The 20,972-nt window shown below is 45.4% G+C and overlaps 1 protein-coding gene across 5 annotated transcripts in view; it reads left to right on the plus strand.

Annotated features, from left to right (window-relative positions):
• CEP192 (centrosomal protein 192) overlaps positions 1–20,972 on the plus strand; it is a 164,760-nt gene that overhangs the window by 72,828 nt on the left and 70,960 nt on the right. For all 5 annotated transcript variants that reach the window (XR_012901559.2, XM_089776315.1, XM_075921011.2 and 2 more), the window contains exons 21-27: positions 1,371–1,519; positions 2,596–2,826; positions 5,689–5,814; positions 6,736–6,879; positions 7,561–7,624; positions 8,495–8,634; positions 8,732–8,824. Coding sequence is in view for 4 of the 5 variants with exons in the window: in XM_089776315.1 (XP_089632441.1) it covers positions 1,371–1,519; positions 2,596–2,826; positions 5,689–5,814; positions 6,736–6,879; positions 7,561–7,624; positions 8,495–8,634; positions 8,732–8,824 (947 nt within the window). In the remaining variant the exon portion in view is untranslated. The remainder of the gene's footprint in view (positions 1–1,370; positions 1,520–2,595; positions 2,827–5,688; positions 5,815–6,735; positions 6,880–7,560; positions 7,625–8,494; positions 8,635–8,731; positions 8,825–20,972) is intronic.

Here is a 20,972-nt window from a genome sequence, read left to right on the forward strand (position 1 = left end):
TAAGGCAGCAATAAAATAAAATTATAGTTGTTACCGGCAGTGTTCCCGCTAAGATTTTCCATCCATGAGCACAGTGAGTTTTTTGTCTTGTGCGCCAACAAGGTGGTTGTGGGCACTTGTTCGGATGTGTGTCCCTGTGGCACCCACCAGTGGCACTGCTCCCAAAGACTCTCCCAGGTAGCACCTCTCTGCCAAGTGACCCCAGCTGTAGCTGGCTGAAGTAGTCCTGGCCCTCCCACCACACAGCTCCAGCTCTGGGCCCAGCCGGGGCCGCTGGCATGGCTGCCTGCCATATGACTCTGGCTCTGGCCCCAGCTAGGGCCTCCAGAGCAGCCACTGGAGCAGCCACCAGCTGCCTGTCACACAGCCTGCAGCTCCAGCCTGGGGAAGGTCTGACACTAGGGGGAGGGCTGTGTGGTGGCTGTCCTGCTGCTCCTGGGGCAGGAGAGCCACCTGCCATGGAGCCCTGTCTCTGAACAGCTGAGCAGCCACTCTGTGGTTGTGCTGAGGAGGTGGTGGGCCTCAAATTCTTGGTGTGCGCCCACGCAGGTGCGCACCTTAGAGGGAACACTGGTTACAGACATACAAAAAACCTGGAGGTTTGAAACCTTCTGAATATGTAACAAGTTCTGTTGTAATTGGAGAGGCTTTTCAATTTAATGATACAAATTGGTGCCTAATTTCTGTAGTGTTCTAGAACTCTGCTGAAGAGCAGAAACTGAAAGTCAGCAGTCAGTTTTGTAATAAAGTCTATCACGTTAAATAAATAGACTAATCTGTATTGTAATCCTGATGCTTATAGACATACACATTTCCTCTGAGGCATATGTAACACCCCCTCAGTTGTTGTTCCATTTAATATGAAACCTTGAGTTCAGCCAGTACTCTGTGTTTTGTTGTTGGCTTTAGTAATTGCATTTGGTATGCTTTTCTTAAATCACCTCATTTTTAATTACATTAAAATCTTGAACACTTAACTAAAGTCCTCAAATTCAAGCTCATAGGCAGGGCTCTACAAACCGCCATGAAATCCACTCACCAGCCCTGCACTGCACATGTGCCGGACCCGCATTGTGCATGTGTGTGCCGCCAGTGGACGGGGCCACCGGCTGAAATCTACTCGCCATGGGCAAGTAGATACACTGATTTGTCAAGCCCTGCTCATAGGGTTACAATTGCAAGAAATCTCAAGGCAGTCAGTCATGCTTAGAATCAAGGTGATTGCCAGGTTATGAACTATTTTAACTTCATCATACACTTGATGGTCTGGTTTAGTTACTTTCATCATAATGCTTGTGATAGCAGTTGTTGATGCATACATTTGTAGATGTACAGATACTGGCAATTAATAGAGATGTTTTCTTTCCTAGGCAATGTGAGAGTACCAGAGGAGCTTAAGTTTCCTAACGCTTGTTGTGTGGGAATTGCATCACAAACTAATCTTAGTATTTTTAATCCAACTGAACGATGGTTACAGGTCAGCATTGGAATATTCAGTATTTCAGTTAATGGAGAAAAGGTAAGCTTTTTCTATATAGCTTTTAGTGTACATTACGGTACTTCAGGTGCCAGGGACAATAAGTACAGAGTCCATTGAAGCCTTATATTCTTCCAAAACTCTTCCCCTCCTGCAATTGTATTGAATCAAACTTCAACTCCTCTCCTTTCTTACCATTATGAAACACATTCCAGTGGGAAGAAATTCTGTGGTTGGTTCCTTCCAGACTAGTTGATTGATGGTTGGGACCAAACCCCACTGCAGCTCTGTAATTTAAAACACAGTAGAAGCCTGGGGGCAGGCAGCCCAGCTCCTATCACCTTTTAAATTGCAGAGCTGCAGTTGGGTGTGGTCCTGCCATGAGCTGGGACTGAGCCAGACTGTCTTCCCCTATTGAGTAGTTGATAGAATTTTCATCAACTACTCGATTACTAAAAGAATTTTCATCAACTACTCGATTACTAAAATAACATAATTTTAACACCTTATTAGGAGCTTCTTTTCAGATATTAGTTCATGATCCCAACTTAAATCTCTGCATTGCAGCTGGTGCAAACGTTTACCAGCTATCCTGACTGATGCTAAGTACTGCTTGAATATTTGAAACCTGAACTGGTAACTGTTTACATTGAGTTTTAGGTTGCAGCTTAGTCTTCCTGTGTAATGTGCTCTGAAACAGCCTTAATATTTTTTTACTGTATAAGCTGTATAGCTTCATTTTGTAAAACTAATTCTTCATAGGCAGAATCTATAGGGGTAATGGAGAGTGAACATAAGTAAGTTTGCGTTGCAGGAAGTTAAGTTCCTTATTCTACTTGTCCTAAGCAGTTCAGTGATCTTGGTGCTGTACAAACTGAAAATATAAAATTGGTGCCACAGTTGGATGATATAGAACCTGGGGAAAGGTGAAGGTAAAGGTAACCTTAAAACCATTAGGTAAAAATATGATCAAGTATCAGTTAACCACCTACCGACCTATTGTTAGTTTGCTTCATGGGCATCATCTTAGGAGTGAGTCTTGAGGATGGAGTACTTTGCTTGCTTACTTTTTTTTTTTAACTTGTAGGAACTAACATGTCTTAATTTTTTTTTTAAAGATGGATCCTCTGAAATATCAATGTTTAGTGTTTAAGAACAAAACCATTATAGGACCTCATTCTACAGAAGAGCTGAAAATACTTTTCTTACCTTGTGATCCTGGAATTTTCCAGTGTGTCCTCAGTGTTTCATCTTGGCCAGTTTCTGCAGATGCTGGAACAGTAGTCCAGGCAGAAGCTTTGGCAACAAGGGTAGTTTTGACAGCAGTTGCTGAAAATCCTAATTTAGAGGTAAGAAGCAGTTATACTGTTATATTGAAAAGATATGTTCTTGTATGTTTGCTTCTTATGAATATTTTAAATTATTAGAGCACAAGATGACTTTATTTCAAAAGAGATGAGAATATTTCATGTAAGGAATAAGGTACCAGACTTACAAACTTTAACACAAGATATTTAGCACTATTAATGTGCAGTGGGGCACCTGTATGGGGTATTAGATACTACAGTTGCATGGGTGATTGGCTAAAATATGGAGTACAGTTTCTTATTCATTTAGTCTTAATAGCTGGGTGGTTAAAATATGAGTGTTCTACAAGTAATTGTCCACATGAGTACTCCTTCTGGTGCATATACTCAATGTATTTAAGGTTTTATTTTATTTTATGTTGTGTTGTGTTGTGTTGTGTTGTTTTTTGTTTTTTTGTTCAGCATTGTCTGAGCCATGGATGCTCATATGCTCCTTCCTCACATGGACCTTTTTTCTATCATCAAACTGGTGGTGATTTCCTACTACTGCATGATCAACCATGAACAATGATCTAACCATTCATTCCTGCAGTTGATGTGGTTAAAACCAGGAAGCAAGCCTGGTTATGAAAAGCCTGTTCTGGAGTCTCTGCTCTTACAAACGCAAGAGTTTTTCTGTTAAGTATTTGTGCAAGAGAGCATCTACACTGGCATGTGCTTTTGCGCAAAAGCATCCGTGCCAGTGTAGATGCTGTCTTGCGCAAGAAAGCTCCGATGGCCATTTTAGCCATCGGGCTTTCTTGCACAAGAAATTAACGTTGCCTGTCTACACTGGCCTCTTGTGCAAGTATTCTTGCACAAGAGGGCTTATCCCTGAGCGGGAGCATCAGAGTATTTGCGCAAGAAGCACTGATTTTGTACATTAGCATGTCAGTGTACTCGCGGCCAGTGTAGAGAGGTGGCAAGATTTCCAATGGAAAATCTTGCCAATGTAGACACAGCCTTGCTCTCTCAGGAGCTGGTTGCTTTATCCTAATTTCTGTTCTCATATTGAGGTGTTCTTGTCGGACCCTCCTGTGAATTTGAGGGAGCAAGTCAGTTCCTTGACTCAGTTAAACTGTCACAAAGTTGGTCATATTTCTGGTTCTGTGATATGTCCATAGGCATACTTTCAAACACAGCTGCTCCAGCTTGGTATACGCCTGTTGGTCATGCTGCCTACAAGTTCTCTTGCCTGTTTACTATGGTCTTAGCAATTACTAGTTCTTTCCTTACTTGATGTTTGCAAAGAAGTCTGTTACTAGAAATAGTCTTTGACCTGGTCCACACTAGGAAGGTAAATTGAACTTCGCATCAATAGGTCAATTTTGTAGACCATAAGTCTGTCACCAACCACGTTCCACCAACTCTAAGGGAGGTTAAAGTATATTCCTGTACTACTTGATGAGAGAGGAGTACAGAAATATACAATGCAAAGAAATAAATAATGCAAAAATCGACCTTATGCGGTCAACTTTTGATAGTGCATATGCATCACTGTGAAAGTCAATGTTCCTCTCTTTTGTGAATTCTGTGTTCTTACTGAGTTGCTTCCATGATACTGCTGTTCAATGCTAAAGAATTTTACTGTATTAGTAGAAAAATTACTTTATGCTCAAATAACTAGCTAAAAATATAGAGAAACTATTTTTTGTTTCGTTTTATGTACTGACATTGTGGGTAGTGGAGGAAAAAAATGGAACTAGTTAGCTCATATGTTGTGCAGGTGCGTTTGGAGTACAACAGCAGCAAAGATTTCTTATCTTAATTGAGGTCTTGTGCTAGGGTCTGTACCAATAATACCCAATCCCTTCCAACAACAGTTTATAATTCAAATAGACACTTTTTTATATTACCGTTTTCTGTATCTCAAGGGTATATGTCTTGTCATGTAGTTTAAAGGCTTATCCAAACCCCTCTGCCTCTTCCCCTACTGTCTTGATGCTTATTCAGCCTGTTCAATCATGTCCAGCCTTGGGTGATTACTTTATCATGCCTACTACACAGAAGTAGATGCAGGCCAAAGTGTGAGGGATAATCCATCTGGTGCTGATTGTTGGTGTTTAGGGTGATGTAAAGGAGCAATCAACTAGTGGACTGCCTGATAAGCATAGGCTTATCAGGTAGTTGCGTTAACTACTTTCATTCCCCCTTCCCCCTTGCTGCTTCTGCTCCCTTGTATCAGAGGCAGTGAGGGAGTTGGGGAAGAAGGAGCCTGTGCTGGGGAGAGCTGGCTTAAAAGCCTGTCTTTCCTTCTCTCTCTCTCTCTTCTCCTCTCCTCCCCCCCCCCCCCCCCCAGCACTGGCTCCACGGTGCCTCCCATGTCTCCCTCACGCCCTGCTGCTGCCTCTGTCAGAGGTGGGAGAGGAGGGGGGCAGGAGCTGTTGCCATGAAGCAGCCCCTGTCCATGGTGACCTAGCTGTGGACCCCCACACATGGGCTGCTGCAGCTGGGCAGGCAGCCTGGCTCAGTTCTGATTCACACCAGGTGTGGGGGACAACCTCTCTGGGGCTATGCAATTTAAAATGCACTAGGAGACAGAGGGCAGGCTGCTTGGCTTGTACTGCCTTTTAAATTGCCGATCTACTGCAGGGTTTGGCCTTGCACCTGGCGCGTGCTAGAACGGAGCTGGGCTGCTTATTGAGTAGTTGATTAAAAATTCTATCAACTTGATTAAATACCCACATTTTAACATTGGAATTGGTGTTAAAGCTGTCATCTCACTTGTTGCACTTCTGACAGCAGGGGAGCTTCACTATGTTGCTGGGTGTAGGAGAAGAGAGAGAGAAGGAAAAGCATGGTCCTTCCCTCAAATTCAAAAGGTGTGTGTATTCTCTCTTTTTTTTTTTCTCTTATATATGTTAGGTGGAAACAGGAAAGACAGAGGGTCTAGATTTTGGTGATCTTACATCTGGCAGTTGGAAGGCACTCCCACTGAAACTAATCAACAAGACCCATGCTTCTCTGCCCATCAGACTTATTATCAAAGCAGTAAGTGAAATAAGTTATCTTACTGTATATCTTAGAAATGTGAGTCCATCTGTTCATCTTCAAATCTTGGTTCAAAAACTCCTCCTAAATGGTAAGAGGTAGGACCACAAAATTTGGTATGCAGCTTCTTTATCCTAACTTAAAGCAAGGTCGGGGATTGGTTGTACCAGGACAATGGGATGAGCCTGGAATTAGATTGTTTCTCATAAAATGGAAAGGGGTGGGGTCTGATAGAAGGGACAGTTACACTGCAGAATGACTACAGTGGGGCAGCAAGGGGCCAGAGATGGGGATTGGGACAGCTATAACACCTTCAGGCCAACTGGGACCAGGGCCAGAGAAAGGGACAGCTATCTATGTATTTGAGTTTGTCTGTGTGTCCCTATCCCTCCCCCAGTGTGCTGTAGCTTCAGCAGCCATGGCAGGTGCTTCTCACCTGGTCCCATGTTGCCATAGAGAGAAAGGATTGGGGGTAGTCCTCTTTCCCTGCAACAGTCTGCATGCTGAACCTTTCATCCCCAGTCCGGTCTCAGAACAATTATTTAAATGAAGAAAAACTTATTATTTGAGTTAAGGACCCAAGCAACACCACGTGAATCTTCTAGTATATTAGATATTTAGAGGTGGAATTGGAGGAATGGCATGGATCTTGAGAATTGAATTCTCTGTAACACTAATTCTAATAAAGTGTTGATAAGGATGAGCTTGTATTGGGAGAAACTATTTTAAATGTAGCTGTTATAGTTACTTAGCTGTACTGCTGGGATATCTTTCCAAAAAAGAATAGTTTTGAATTACCAATTCTGTGACTGTCTCAAAGGCTATGCAGTACCTAGAGAAGTATCCTTATAAACTATATCTATATTACTTTGGAAAATGTAGCTCTTAATATTGTCTAAAAAGCATTTTTCATTATGATAGAATGCTGTAGCGTGGCGTTGCTTCACATTTTCCAAGGAACCAGTCACTAACTTCATTGAACATTCACCCCAAACTGATGCAATCTCTCAGCTAGCGGCTCCATCTGTTGTAAACCATGTGATACATGCAAGTTATGATGGACAAGTAAGTAGTTCATAACTATTAATTTTGTGAGTGAGTAATTGTTTTTAACTGGAAGCATTTTAAAGAAACAGTGTACAGGCAGTCCCCGGGTTACGTACAAGCTAGGGACTGTAGGTTTGTTCTTAAGCTGAATTTGTATGTAAGTCGGAACTGGTGTCCAGATTCAGCCACTGCTGAAACTGACCAGCGGCTGACTACAGGAAGCCCGAGGCAGAGTTGCTCTGCCCTGGGCTTCCTGGAATCAGCCGCTGATCAGTTTCAACAGCGGCTGAATTTGGACGCCTGGGACAGAGCAGCTGGGGCGCTGTAGGGTAGGTCCAGTAGCGCTGAGGCGTTGTCGGCGAGAAAAGCCTGGTCTGCTGGGGGGGGGCAGCTAGTGCGCGCGCGCCCCCCCCCCCCTCAGCAGACCAGGGAGACGCGGGTGGCGGGACCGCTGAGACGCGCCACGGTCCCGCCCGCATCCTCCAGGGCTTTGCTCCCTGTCTTCCTGGTCTGCTGAGGGAAGCCCTCCTCCCCCCCCAGTGGCTGTTTTGTATTACAAATACCGGTTTTCCATGTTGAGCCCAGACATGTACAGCTTCAGCATAATGGACATCTTGCTTCATGTTGTCTACTGGGCAGCTTAAAAGTTGAAATTTTCAGTAGATGTATATAAATTATGAAAAGTGTTTCTTTTTTCAGGATCCCGAAACTTTAGTAGTGTGGGTTCTGTTCCATGCACCAAAGAAACAAGTTGCTTTTTCAGGTATAGTAGTTTGACTTCCATTTTAATTACACTACTGTTACATGTTTTTGCTTTAGGGTAAAAGGATGTCACTGTTGTAGATGAAACATTTCAGCATTTCGTTTCAGTAGCCCAATGACATTCTACTTCTTTACTGCTAAACACAGGTCTTCAGCTTGATAATAGTCTAACTGAGCATTCATTGAACAATGACATCAAAATTCATGTGGCTCAATTAGAGAGAGTTTGACAGACACCAGAGCCGGCCTAATAAAAACACTAGTAAGGGACATCATGCAAGCAGGCTCACAGTGTTAAGGGAGTAGGTATACCAGTGCTGAAGCAAGTGAATAAACTATTTTGTACACTCTGTTTCCCTAACTGTGTGTGTATACTGAGGTTTACAGAGAGGTTTTAATGCTTGAATATTGTGAAGTTAAGTAATACAGGTTGAATCTCTGGTCTGTGGCTCTTGGATCTGGCAATATCTCTGGTCTGCCTGGCAGCAGCATACTAGGGCCCTGGTAGCCTCAGGGGCAGCGCAGCCTGACAACCAGGAGGAAAGCCCAGCTCAGTCTGCTGACATCCTGGTCTGCCCACAAATCCTGGGGGAACCCAGAGTCTCAGTAGAGCGGTGGAATTGACCTCCCTAGTACACCAAACTCCCTGCTTTGGGGGCCAGTTGATCCCAAAGGTTCTGGACCAGGGAGGTCCAACTTACACCCTAAACAAAAGTACAGTAATATATTTAATTAATTAATGCCCCCATTACCATTATAACTGCTTCCACAATAAAATATTGAGCTTTGAGTTTAAGTTCAGGCATCAAGCTTTAAGAATTGTTGCTGGTGGAAAAATGATTGATTCTTATTTAATTTAAAATCTTTCTAGATACTTTGGGTCCAGCAGATGAGTTCTTAGCAAGAGTTGATGTAGAGATTGACAGTCCAGGGCCTACTAGTGTAATAAAAAATATTCCCCTCAGAGCGAGAGCTGGAACAGCTAGGATACATGCTCCAAAGGACTTACAGGTATTCTAAAAAAAATATATATATAAATAAAGTGTAGATTAACTTCTTTTGTGTTGGTGTTTTTCATTCTTTGTAAAATATAACCACTTTTTTTCAGACCATGTGTTTGTCTGCTAGTGTGGGTTCTTCAGACCAACAGCAACTGCCTTTAAAGAATGCTGGAAATATTGAAGTATATTTAAAAATTAAGGTAGGGCAACTTCTTATTTTTCTAAATAGTAGTCTTTAAATTATTGGTTTAGTGCTGCTGATATTGAATTGAAATTAGAGGTGGTCTCTGGTACCCCCCACAAACCTTGTATTCTGGATGTACTTCTGGCTTTTTGGAGGGACTGTAGCTGGCAGGCGGGTGCTCCATATTATTTTTTTAAAGCAAAGTTTCCTGCTGTTTTGTTAGAAGAGATCTTGCCAATTGGTCACTAAGGATGGAAGCTTATTGCAGTGTGCTTTGTTCCCTTAAAATCAGAGGTTATTCAATCATTGTATAATTGTGTATGCTTGACTTGTGAGCGTGTCAGTATTAAATAGTTAATTTCATGAGTTTGCAGCTGCAGATGATATCAGCTGTCATGGAGGTGCTATGCATCCATTGTAGGGATGCTCCAACTCACCCAGTGCAGGTTCGATACGCTGCATCACAGTGTCATCAGGACACAGTGGTGTCAGTCACAATGTGCGATTCTGGCCGCCTTATTAGCAGAGCAAAATGGAGCAGAGCAAATGAACAATCTGTAGCCCTTAACCTCCTGATTGGGGCTGATAACAGTCTTAGTTTTGGGCCTGGGGTGAGGCAGAAAAAACAAACAGCTTATACCAGTGATCCCTGATGGTAATCCATTGAGACAACTGCAGGGTGGGATAGGGACAGGACAACCTGGTCTCACTCTGTTGTGCTGGGTTCCAACGCAGGGCCTAAGAAGCTGCTGATCCCCTTATTAAGGGTTAAGTGGGAGTTCTCAATGTTGATTAGGTCATGTCCTATCCTTGGGTCTCCTGTGGGCTTTCTTCACAGGCCATGACTTGGTATCACCCTTGGCCTCTAGTGATGGGGGATTTCCTGTAGTTTTGTCAGAGATACTCTCCTTTGTAGTCTGAATATCCAGTGGCAGCCCTTCAAGACAGGCAACCTAGGTGGTCGCCTAAGGCACCAAGATAAACGGCCGTTGAGGGCTTTAGAGGCGGGGGCGCCAATTGCATGTTTTGCCTAGGGCGCCAGTTGCAGGCAGCTCTTCTAGGACTGCTCCTGTGAATATCTGATAGTACTTTGGGAGGATATGGCAGTGCGTGCACATCTTTCTCCTCAACCAGCTCTCACTGGAGTGAGCTGCTTCCTTTTACCCATTCCTTGTATTCGCAGTTCAGGGGGCATACCCAGTTGGGCCCATAGTAAGCAATTAACCTCCCCTTCTTCGAGTACTTGCTCATATGTTAAGTATATGCGCGGTGTGTTTATTATTGTCAAAGTTTTTCTATAACTGCTACCTGTCCGGTCAGCTGTGGAGCCCCCTGGAGTAGCACCAGTGCAACACCCTATGTATGACCCTGTTGACCCAACCACTCCTCAGTTCCCTTCTGACCACCTGTGGTGACTGCTGGAACTTTGGCTCTTTGCAAATTGCCATTCATCTCTAGCTAGATAGTTCATTTGTTTAACAATAGATAGCCAGTTAAGTGTTCAGTAGTGGTAGTGAGGGGCCTTTCCTTCTCTCCCACGTTCCTCCAGAGATTTGAGACATGCCACAGCCTCAGGGCTTTAAGCAGTGCAGCTCTTGCCTGAAACACGTGCCAGTGTATAATTTGCTCCGGATGTGGGCCTCTGGTTCCTGGAGGAATCTTACCAGACAGGTAAGTGTAAGATCTGTAAGACCTTTAAGCCTCATATCAGACAGCGGAACTCTCACTTGAAGCAACTCCTTATGGGATCCACCTTGAATCCACATTGTCTGGAACCAGCACCGAGCTCTTTGGTCCGCAGCACACAATCTTTGGCACTAAGATGGGCAGTGAAGGACTCCTGACATGGGAAGTCTCCCCTCCCTCGTCCCAAGGCCTCAGCACAACACCCTTCTCACTTGCCGATGCAGTTGTTTAAGGTGGCCAAGGCTATGCCAGTGGCACTCTTACAGGCTACAGGGCCAACTCCCTGGACATCATCGGGCTTCCAGCATTCCCGATCCTACTGCACTGAAGCATCAGGCTTGGCCTATGTGAATGAACCCTATAGTCCTGGACTCTCAAAGGACTGAGGCAGTGACCATCGGTCCATTTATGTGCTGGACACTTTATGAGGTTGCTTGGGACCTCATTGAGAAAACTTGATCTTCGCCTCAAGACAGGTCTCTGGCTCCTTGCCAGACTTCTCGAGGAAAGCCTGTCATGCCGGGGGCTTCCTGCTCTTGTCTCGGTATTCCAACACCACTCAGAATCCTGGCACTGCTGGTCCAACCTACGGCATTGTACTTGCCAGTACTCTGAGTTGTTCCTACTTGAGAGCTTCCACGTCAAGCTGGGCCTGTTGCAGCATGGTCTCTGCCTTCCGACCATTCCCAGAGTGATTGACACCAGCAAACCTCACGCCACCAAATGCATGGGTGCAGCTCTAGCTTTGACCCCTCTGTCATTTCTCTTTTCACAATTATCATGGCACTGTGCTTCATCCTCACACCGTTCCTTGGACTGTGCCTCTGAGTCAGTACCATGTTTCAGAGCATTCCCAGCACCACGCTTCAGAACATGTGCGTCATCTCGACACTGGTTGTCACCGTAGCGTTCTTGGCACCAATCTTGATCCTGCTTCTGTCATCAATCCTGCTCTAGTCTCCACTCCTGGCACTGACTCCAGTCTCGGTTTTGATCCCAGCACTGATGCTTTTCACAACACCCTTCTACATGGATTCCTGCATGGTCTCCACATGGATCACGTATCCAATCTACCTTTCTATGCACAGCACCAAGTGTTCATTGGGACGCGGCATTAAACACACCTTCCCTTGTTACCAGACTGGCACCACCTTGACAATCTCATCTGGGTTTGCTGGCATCCAGAGGAGGTCTTGGTGATCTTAAACGGATCCACATCTGCAGGTCCTGCTCCATGGGAGCAGCCTGTCCCACAGTGGTCACTCCAGGGGCAGTTGTGGACTCTGAGCATACCATCAAACCCAGGTCCCATTCACGGGGGGCCCTCCATCAGTCGCTTCGAAGCCCGGAGTCCAGAGGCAACAGTTAGCTGCCCTCTGGCACCATGCCTTGATCCACTTGTGATGCCCCCTGAGGCTCCTCCTTAGGCCTGGTGCAGAACCAAGCAATAGAGGGGCAGAGGACATGGCACTCCTGGTGAGGTCCTTCTCCTCACTGGACAATGTGATAGCAGGGATGTTTGTCATGGGACCCACCTCCCATGGATTATAGGGCCCTTTCAGGACTTTTGCCATGCAAGGTTGGCACAAGCCTAAATGTCCAGGTGGAAGAAATGGTCAAGCAGGATGACCCGATGTATCTTTTCACCCACTGGCTTCCCTATTCGTTCACCACTTTCATTGTGGAAGACAGAGAGCATCAGGGCCACTGTGCTCTGGCTCAGAAGTCTAAGGACGCTAATAGCCTTGACTTTTTTGACCAAAATGTATCCTTGTTGCTTCATATTGCCAATCAGCAGGCTATCCTGTGCCGGTACAATTTCAGTGCTTGGTCTTTCCTCCTGAAGTTCCAGGACCAGCTTCTCCAGGACTCATGTAATGAGTTTGTTGCCCTCATCCAGGACGGGAGGCAGATTCCCAGATCTGCATCTAGGTCTCCCTGGATGCTGAGGATTCAGCAGTACAGGTCTTGATCTCCAGTATTGCCATGAGGCGAGTGGTATGGCTCCAGCCTTTGGGTCTTTCTCCAGAGATGCAGCAAGCAGTACAGGACCTTCCCTTTGATGGGGTATACATACCCCTGTCACCCAAAGGAAGACCTTTAAATCCCCAGCATCAGAAGATGCCTTTTCAGTCTAGGTCTAGGACTGATGTCTCACATCAGCAAGCTCACTAGCACTATAAGCCATCTTGTTACCTTTTTTCACTAAAGACCAACCCAGGGTTACATTTACATGGCTCTTATTAAATGCTGCTATTGAATTAAACAGAAAGGATTGAACCTGATCTCTCACATGCATCCATGCATGAATATACTCTCACACTTTTTTGGAAAAGAAGAGTTGCACAGAGACTGCAAAAGAAACCAAGACATAGTGGATCCAGTGTGTCTACAAAGTCACGATTCCAGGCCGGCGAGCTGATTGCACCACCCATTGTCTGCATGCTCCCTCCTTTTATCACGCTGTCCAGGTGGCTCCTGTCACATACAGAATTCCTTTTTCTGGGCCTGTTACTGAGAAGCCTGCCCATGTTTAGTTTCTCACATATATAACAAATTCTTCCTTCACCTACATGGTGCCTCCACGTTTGCTTTCTCGTGACTAGGCAGATTGTATCAGACATCACTGGGCTTCTGTGTCCTTCTGGCCATTGTCTCTGGGTTAATAGACCAGCATTTTTCTTATCACCCACAACACACACACGCTCCCTTTCTCACATAATGGTTACAGAGCTCAAAAGATTTACACCAGTAATAAAAGCTACTGGTCTTAAAGGACATAGTGGAATGTTAGAGTTACAAAGCAAAACTTACCTTCACATTATATTCAAACGTATTTATATTGTACTGTGTTGGGCAGAGGCTTTACACAATCTGTATCCCAGACAAGCAATTCTGTGCTTTAATCCTTTTTGTAAGTTGCTCTCTAACACCTAGCAACCAAATATGCTTTACCAAATATATCATCTTTGTTTTGTTAATAAAATCACCTTTTTTAAGACTATGATTTAATTCCTGTGCTCTAAGAAAAAGCAGGAGGTTCTATCAGCACATCCCTGAGGCTGAAGGGCCACTATTAAGAGATTGTGGGAGGGTTGGGGTTACCCCACAGGGAGAAGTTGAAGCAATAATGAAACAATCTGTGTGACAGATGAAGCGCCACTGAAGGAGAACTCAAGCCAATTCTGATCAATTGTGGGTTAGTCGAATCCTGAGCCTGTTCTGCAGTGATGCTGACAGCAAAGAAAAACTACTCCTCCACCCGCATCATGTTTGCACTGTGCCATCCGACAGAATTGTTTCGAGTAGTACGGGGTCTCTTAACAGTTTGGCCCTCATGATGAGATGAAGGAGCCCTCAGCAATCCACTTGTTTTATTAAGTATTCCGCAGATAAGATTGCTTATGTCTGGTCCAGCTTGGAATCTGGCTGTCATGTAAAAGGGGTATGGAATGTGTCAAGCTCACTGCCAAGTCATTTTTCTTTAGATCGGCTTAAGCTTTTGCAGACTGAGGATGTGGACAGGTGCTTGGAGGAGTGCAACTGATTACATTCTCACTCAACCCCTGCCCTTCATGGTTTATTAAACCAAGGCAAGAATGGATAACTGATTGGGTTCAGGGGATTATTAATGCTTCTCTTAGATCTGGGATGGTTCCCGTCACCTTCAAAGAGGCTGTGATAAAACCGTTCCTTAAGAAGCTTTCCCTGGTCCCACATGATGTGAATAACTATCACCCAGTCACTTATATTCCTTTCCTAGGCAAGGTACTCAACGGGGGGGGGGGGGGGGCTCCTGCAACTCCAAGCTTTTTTGGAAGAAATGGATTATCTGGATCCATTTCACTGTGGCTCTAGGCCTAGTTTTGGGCTGAAAACCACTTTGTTTGCCCTGGTAGACAACCTATGCTGGGAGAGAGAGAGAGAGGAGTGTGTCCCTGATGATTCTCTTAAACCTCTCAGCAGCTTTCGATACTATTGCCCATGGTATATCCTTCTGGAGTGCCCGATGGAGTTAGGGATTGTAGAGGCACTGTGTTGCAGTAGTTCCAGTCTTACCTGTAGGGACGCTTTCAGAAGGTGGAGCTTAGGGAGCTGCTTCTCGACCTTATTGCAATTGTGTTACAGGGTCCTGCAAGGTTCCATCTTGTCCCCTGTGCGGTGGAACACTGCTGGGAGCAGTCGTAAGTAGAGTTGGAGGACGGTGCCATCAGTATGCAGGTGACACATAAGAACGGCCGTACTGGGTCAGACCAAAGGTCCATCTAGCCCAGTATCCTGTCTACCGACAGTGGCCAGCACCAGGTGCCCCAGAGAGGGTGGACCGAAGGCAATGATCAAGCGATTTGTCTCCTGCCATCCCTCTCCAGCCTCTGACAAACAGAGGCCAAGGACACCATTTTATCCCCTGGCTAATAGCCTTTTATGGACCTAACCTCCATGAAATTATCTAGCTTCTCTTTAAACTCTATTATAGTCCTAGCCTTCACAGCCTCCTCTGGCAAGGAGTTCCACAGGTTGACTACATGCTGTGTGAAGAAGAACTTTATTTTATTAGTTTTAAACCTGCTCCCCATTAATTTCATTTGGTGTCCTCTAGTTCTTCTATTTAGGGAACTACAGTAATAAATAACTTTTCTTTATCGGCCCTCGCCACACAACTCATGATTTTATAGACCTCTATCATATCCTCCCTCAGTCTCCTCTTTTCTAAACTAAAAAGTCCCAGTCACTTTAACCTCTCCTCATATGGGACCTGTTCCAAACCCCTAATCATTTTAGTTGCCCTTTTCTGAACCCTTTCCAAGGCCAAAATATCTTTTTTGAGGTGAGGTGACCACATCTGTACACAGTATTCAAGATGTGGGCGTACCATAGTTTTATACAGGGGCAGTAAGATATTCTGGGTCTTATTTTCTATCCCTTTCCTAATAATTCCTAGCATCTTATTTGCCTTTTTGACCGCCGCTGCACACTGTGTGGAAGTTTTCAGAGAACTGTCCACGATAACTCCAAGATCCCTTTCCTGATTTGTCGTAGCCAAATTAGCCCCCATCATACTGTACATGTAGTTGGGGTTATTTTTCCCGATGTGCATTTATGAATAAGTTGAAAAGGATTGGTTTCAGGACTGACCCTTGGGGTACACCATTAGTTACCCCTCTCCAATCTGAAAATTTACCATTTATTCCTACCCTTTGTTTCCTAGTGATAGAAATGTAGCCGTGTTAGTCTGGGGTAGTTGAAGCAAAATGCAGGACAATGTAGCACTTTAAAGACTAACAAGATGGTTTATTAGTTGATGAGCTTTCGTGGGCCAGACCCACTTCCTCAGTGGGTCTGGCCCACCAAAGCTCATCATCTAATAAACCATCTTGTTAGTCTTTAAATTGCTACATTGTCCTGCATTTTCTTTTGTTTCCTGTCTTTTAACCTGTTCTCAATCCAAGAAAGGACCTTCCCTCTTATTCCATGGCCATGTAATTTACACAAGAGCCTTTGGTGAGGGACCTTGTCAAAGGCTATCTGAAAATCCACGTATACTATATCTACTGGATCCCCCTTGTCCGCATGTTTGTTAACCCCTTCAAAGATCTCTAATAGATTAGTAAGACATGATTTCTCTTTACAGAAACCATGTTGACTTTTGTCCAACAAATTATATTCTTCTACGTGCTTCACAATTTTATTCTTTACTATTTTTTCTACTAATTTGCTCGGTACTGAAGTTAGACTTACTGGTCTGTAATTGCCAGGATCGCCTCTAGAGCCCTTTTTAAATATTGGTGTCACGTTGGCTACCTTCCAGTCATTAGGTACAGAAGCCGATTTAAAGGATAGGTTACAAACCACAGATAATAGCTCAGCAATTTCCCATTTGAGTTTTTAGAACCCTTGGATGAATGCCATCCGGTCCCAACTCTGTTTCTGTTGCGTCGGATCTAGGTGTGGCAGTGACTAATCTGAATCTGTGCCTGGAGGTGATGGACTGGATGAGGTCAAATAAGCTGAATCTAAATACAGATAAGACCGAGATCCTGTGGATCAGGAAGTCATGTGGCTGGGAATGTGGTGTGTTACCTGTTCTGGATGGGGTTGCACTCCCTCCCCCCCGAAAGAACAGGTATGCAGCTTGAGAGTCATCCTGGACTATTTTCTAAAATTTGAGAATCCGATTTCCTCGGTGACCAGGAGTGCTTTTGGGCAGCTTTGGCTGATCGGCCAGCTGCAACTCTTCATGAGTAAGAATGATCTGGCCATGGTAATTCATGCTCTTGTCACATCCTGATTGGACTACTGTAATGAGCTCTGTGTGGGGCTGCCTTTGAGTTTTCGGAAACTTCATCTGGACCAGAATGCAACTGCTCAAGTTCTAACTAACACTTGCTATATGGAGCACATCATGCCAGTGCTCTGGCAGCTGCAGTGGCTTCCAGTAGGTTTCTGGGCACAATTCACTGTCTTAGTTATCACCCTATAAAGCCCTGGGACTGGTATACTTGAAGGATGGTCTCCTCCAGTAAGAACCTGCCAGGAGATTATGGTCAGCTGGGGAGGCTCTGCTCAGTGTTCTTCGACTTATGGAGATAAGGCTGACATCTAGGTGGAGCAGGGCCTTCTCAGCTTTTGCTCCCAGGCCATGGGACTCCCTCCCTGGGACATTGCCTGGCACCAATGCTGGCATTGTTTTGGTGCCAGGCTAAAGCTACCTTTTTTACCCAAGCTTTTATTGGTGCTTGAGAGTGTGTGCGCGTGCCACTCATCTCAGTGTCTTAGTAGGTTTCCTCTTTGGGAGTCTTCTATTTTAATTTTTTATAGATTATAGTCTAAGATTTTGTAAGGTCTCTCAAATACTTTAGAGAGATGGGGTTAAAAATATTTTAAATAAATAATCTGTGTGGATCCAATTTCTCTCTTCCTCCCTCCCTCCCTCCCTTCCACCCTGCCCCTGTTTAGCAACTGACTTTCCCATTCCTTCCATAAATTCAGAATGTTGAATCCTAAGCACTATCTCCAAAGGTTATACCCTCCAGTTCCTTTCTGTTCCTGACCCCTTCAGGCACCCTTTTCACGAGAGTAGTCTTGCTCAGGAAATTCAGGAGTTGTAGTGGTTGGGGTACAGTGGAAAATGTTCCACCCCCAGTATCAGAACAGGGGACACTATTTCAAATATTTCCTAATTCCAAAGGTAAAGGGAAGCCTGTAGACCATCTTGGACCTGAGAGTAGGGATGTCAACATGTAGATACAGGATTAAGCAATAACCTGGGTTTATCCATGTATCCTGTTGATAAAGACACATTCCCTCTGCCTCTTCCCCCCCCCCCCCCCCCCAACCTTTGTATCAGAGGCAGCAAGGTGAGGAGAGGTGGGAACTTCTTAGCCGGCTCCCCGTGAGCACTGGGTCTGCCTTCTCTGATAGAGAATCAGTAGTACAGAGGGTGAGGGGGTAGGCAGGAGCCAATACATGTGGGGATCTGGCTCTGTGGACCCTCCTCCCCTTCTCCCCCTTTTTGCCTCTTACAGAGGTGGGGGAGGGTCAGGCAGAAGAGCTAGTGCTGGGGGAGCCAGCTTAAAAGCTGTCTGTCTCTAGAAATGGTTCTGTGGTGCTGCCTGCCCAGGCCTCCCCACCCCAACACACTGCTGCCTCTCTCAGGCAAAGTTGCCTCTGTCTGGGGAATCAGGGCTCCCCGTGAATAGGGCTTCTGCTGCAGAGTAATCTCTTTTCCCTGGGGAGTTCGGACCCCCCCACAGATGACCTGCTGCCACCCAGCACTGCTGCTTCTGTATCAGAGGCAGCAGCATGGGGTGGCAGGTGGAAGCTGATCTGCGCAAGGAGCTGAGTTTTAAATGGGCTACCACCTGCCACCCCATGCTGCTGCCTCTGATACAGGGGGTGGGAGTGCACTGGCTGCAGGCCCCACCTCCAGAGACTATTGAATAGTTATGTAAGTGCTAAAATTTGATGCAATTACATGACTATTCAATTACATGTTAACTAACATCTCTACCTAGAGGCCTTATTCTACATCAACAGGCATGAATGGGCACACTCATCGGCTCTATGCTAGGAAGTACCTCTTCTCTGGGACATTTGCATCAGTCATGACATCCATTTGAAGGGCTGTTATCTCCTGGTAGTTGACAATGCTCTGGCAGATGGCCTCAGCAGATACTCTTCTTCTCACTACTAGAAGTCACTCCATACAGATATAATCAGCATGATCTTCCAAAGGTGGGGGATTTCCCTTTGTGGACCTGTCTGCCACTGAACCAAAAAGAAAATGCCACTCTGGAGGAGAAGGGGCAGGAATTGGGAAGGACTCCTTCTCCAATGCGTTTCACATGTCATGGTCTGAGGATCTCCTGTATGTGTCGATAAAGTCAGGTCTTAGATTGGATGAAACAGTCTAAGCAAGGCTCAAGTGATTGTGATTGCTCTGGCATGGCCCCACGAGCACTAAGTCCGCATACTCGTGAACATAGCGCTGTACCCAACTTGGCCCCTTCCAGATTGCCCAGATTTTCTGTTGCAGAATCAAGGTCAGTTTCGGCATCGCAGTCTTGCATCCCTTCACCTTTCGACATGGATGCTGTCTGGTTGAAGGCAGAGGGGAGCATGCTTGCTCGGAGGAGGTCCAGCAGGTCTTCCTTGGCAGCAGGAAGCCATCTACATGTTTATTGCATCAGACTAAATGGACAAGGTTCTCTTCGGGGTTCGGTGCGTGATATCTCTCCAGGCTGTGCTCCAGTCCAGACCGTCCTCGACTACCTGCTGCAGCTCAGGAATCGGGAGCTCGTGCATTCTTCCATCCAAGTGCACCTGGCAGCCATCCCCAACTTTCACAATCTGATCCAAGGGCAGATAGTCTTCTCCTGTGACATGATAGTGAGGTTACTCTGGGGCCTTGAGGGGCTCTATTCCCCATGTTCAAGACCCCATCCAACTTTGGGACTTCAGCCTTGTCCGCTCCTGGTGCCACCCATCAAGCCTATTGGGTCCTACTTTCTTTCCACATGTCCTGGAATGTGACATTCCTGGTGGTAGTAACTTCAGCAATGCAGGTCTTGGAGATCAGAGTCCTGACCTTGGTATCCCCTGTGTGATTTTCTACAGGAACAAGGTCTAGTTGAGACCACATCCAGCCTTCTTACTGAAGGTACTTTCTGCTTTTCACATTAATCAAGATATATTCCCACCAGTGTTCTGTCCCAAGTCTATTAGGTCAGTGGAAGAAAGGTGGCTCCATGAACTGAACATCAGGAGGGTCTTGGCATTCCACTTAGCGGGCCAAGCATTTTTGCAGATCAACACATCTTTTTAGCCACCATCAATTGCAAACTCTGCAACCTCTAAACAATCTGAGGACACATGCAGATGCTAACAGGGAATCCCCTTCACCCAAGAAAGGGCGATCCCACAAATCCAAGCCAGTTCCATCCCCTGTGGAGGCTCCGGACAAGAGCTTGCCGGGGCTGCAATCGCTCGCTGCACCCTGAGAGTCCCAGGACCTGGTTACAATGCTGGAACAGGCTAGCAAGCCTAAGCCCCCCTGTGGCACAAAAACCTAGGGCAATCCTAGTACCACTGGCTCTGCTGACTCCACACTCCGCTATTGATTAAAAATAGCGGTTTTACCAAAGCCCCATGCCCGACTCCACTGGCGTGTGTGTCTTCCCCCGGTACTGGGCAAGTTGAAAGGCACACAGGCACAGTACTGCTTGGCTTGTTTACCTTAACCAAAAGAAGGCTGAGGGGGGACATGATTGCACTCTTTAAATATATTAGAGGGATAAATACCAGGAAGGGAGAGGAATTATTTAAGCTTAATACCAATGTGGACACAAGAACAAATGGATATAAGCTGGCTAGTAGGAAGTTTAGACTTGAGATTAGATGAAGGTTTCTAACCATTAGAGGAGTGAGGTTCTGGAATGGCCTTCCAAGGGAAGTAGTGGGGGCAAAAGATCTATCTGGTTTCTAGATTAAACTAGATGGGTTTATGAAGGGGATGCTTTGATGAGATGACATGATCTTGGTAACTAATTGACCATTCATTATCAGTGGGAAATAGGTCAATGGAGGGATGATAGGAGTTACTATAGAGAACTTTCTGGGTATCTGGCTGGTGAGTCTTGCCCACATGCTCAGGGTTTAGCTGATCGCCATATTTGGGGTCGGGAAGGAATTTTCCTCCAGGATAGATTGGCAGAGGCCCTGGAGGTTTTTTCTCCTTCCTCTGTAGTATGGGGCACAGATCATAGCTGGAGGATTCTCTGCATCTTGTGGTCTTCAAAGTATTTGAAGGCTTTAGTATTTGAGATATAGATGAGAGGATTATTCTAGAAGAGGTGGGTGAGATTCTGTGTCCTGCACTGTGCAGGGGGTCAGACTAGATGATCATAATGGTCCCTTCTGACCTTAAAGTCTATGAGTACTTCCTGCTGCCTATGCCTCAAATTTATTCTTTTACATCT

The sequence above is a fragment of the Pelodiscus sinensis genome, chromosome 2, assembly GCF_052426305.1.
Source record: "Pelodiscus sinensis isolate ZL-2025 chromosome 2, ASM5242630v1, whole genome shotgun sequence".
Classification (NCBI taxonomy): domain Eukaryota; kingdom Metazoa; phylum Chordata; order Testudines; family Trionychidae; genus Pelodiscus; species Pelodiscus sinensis.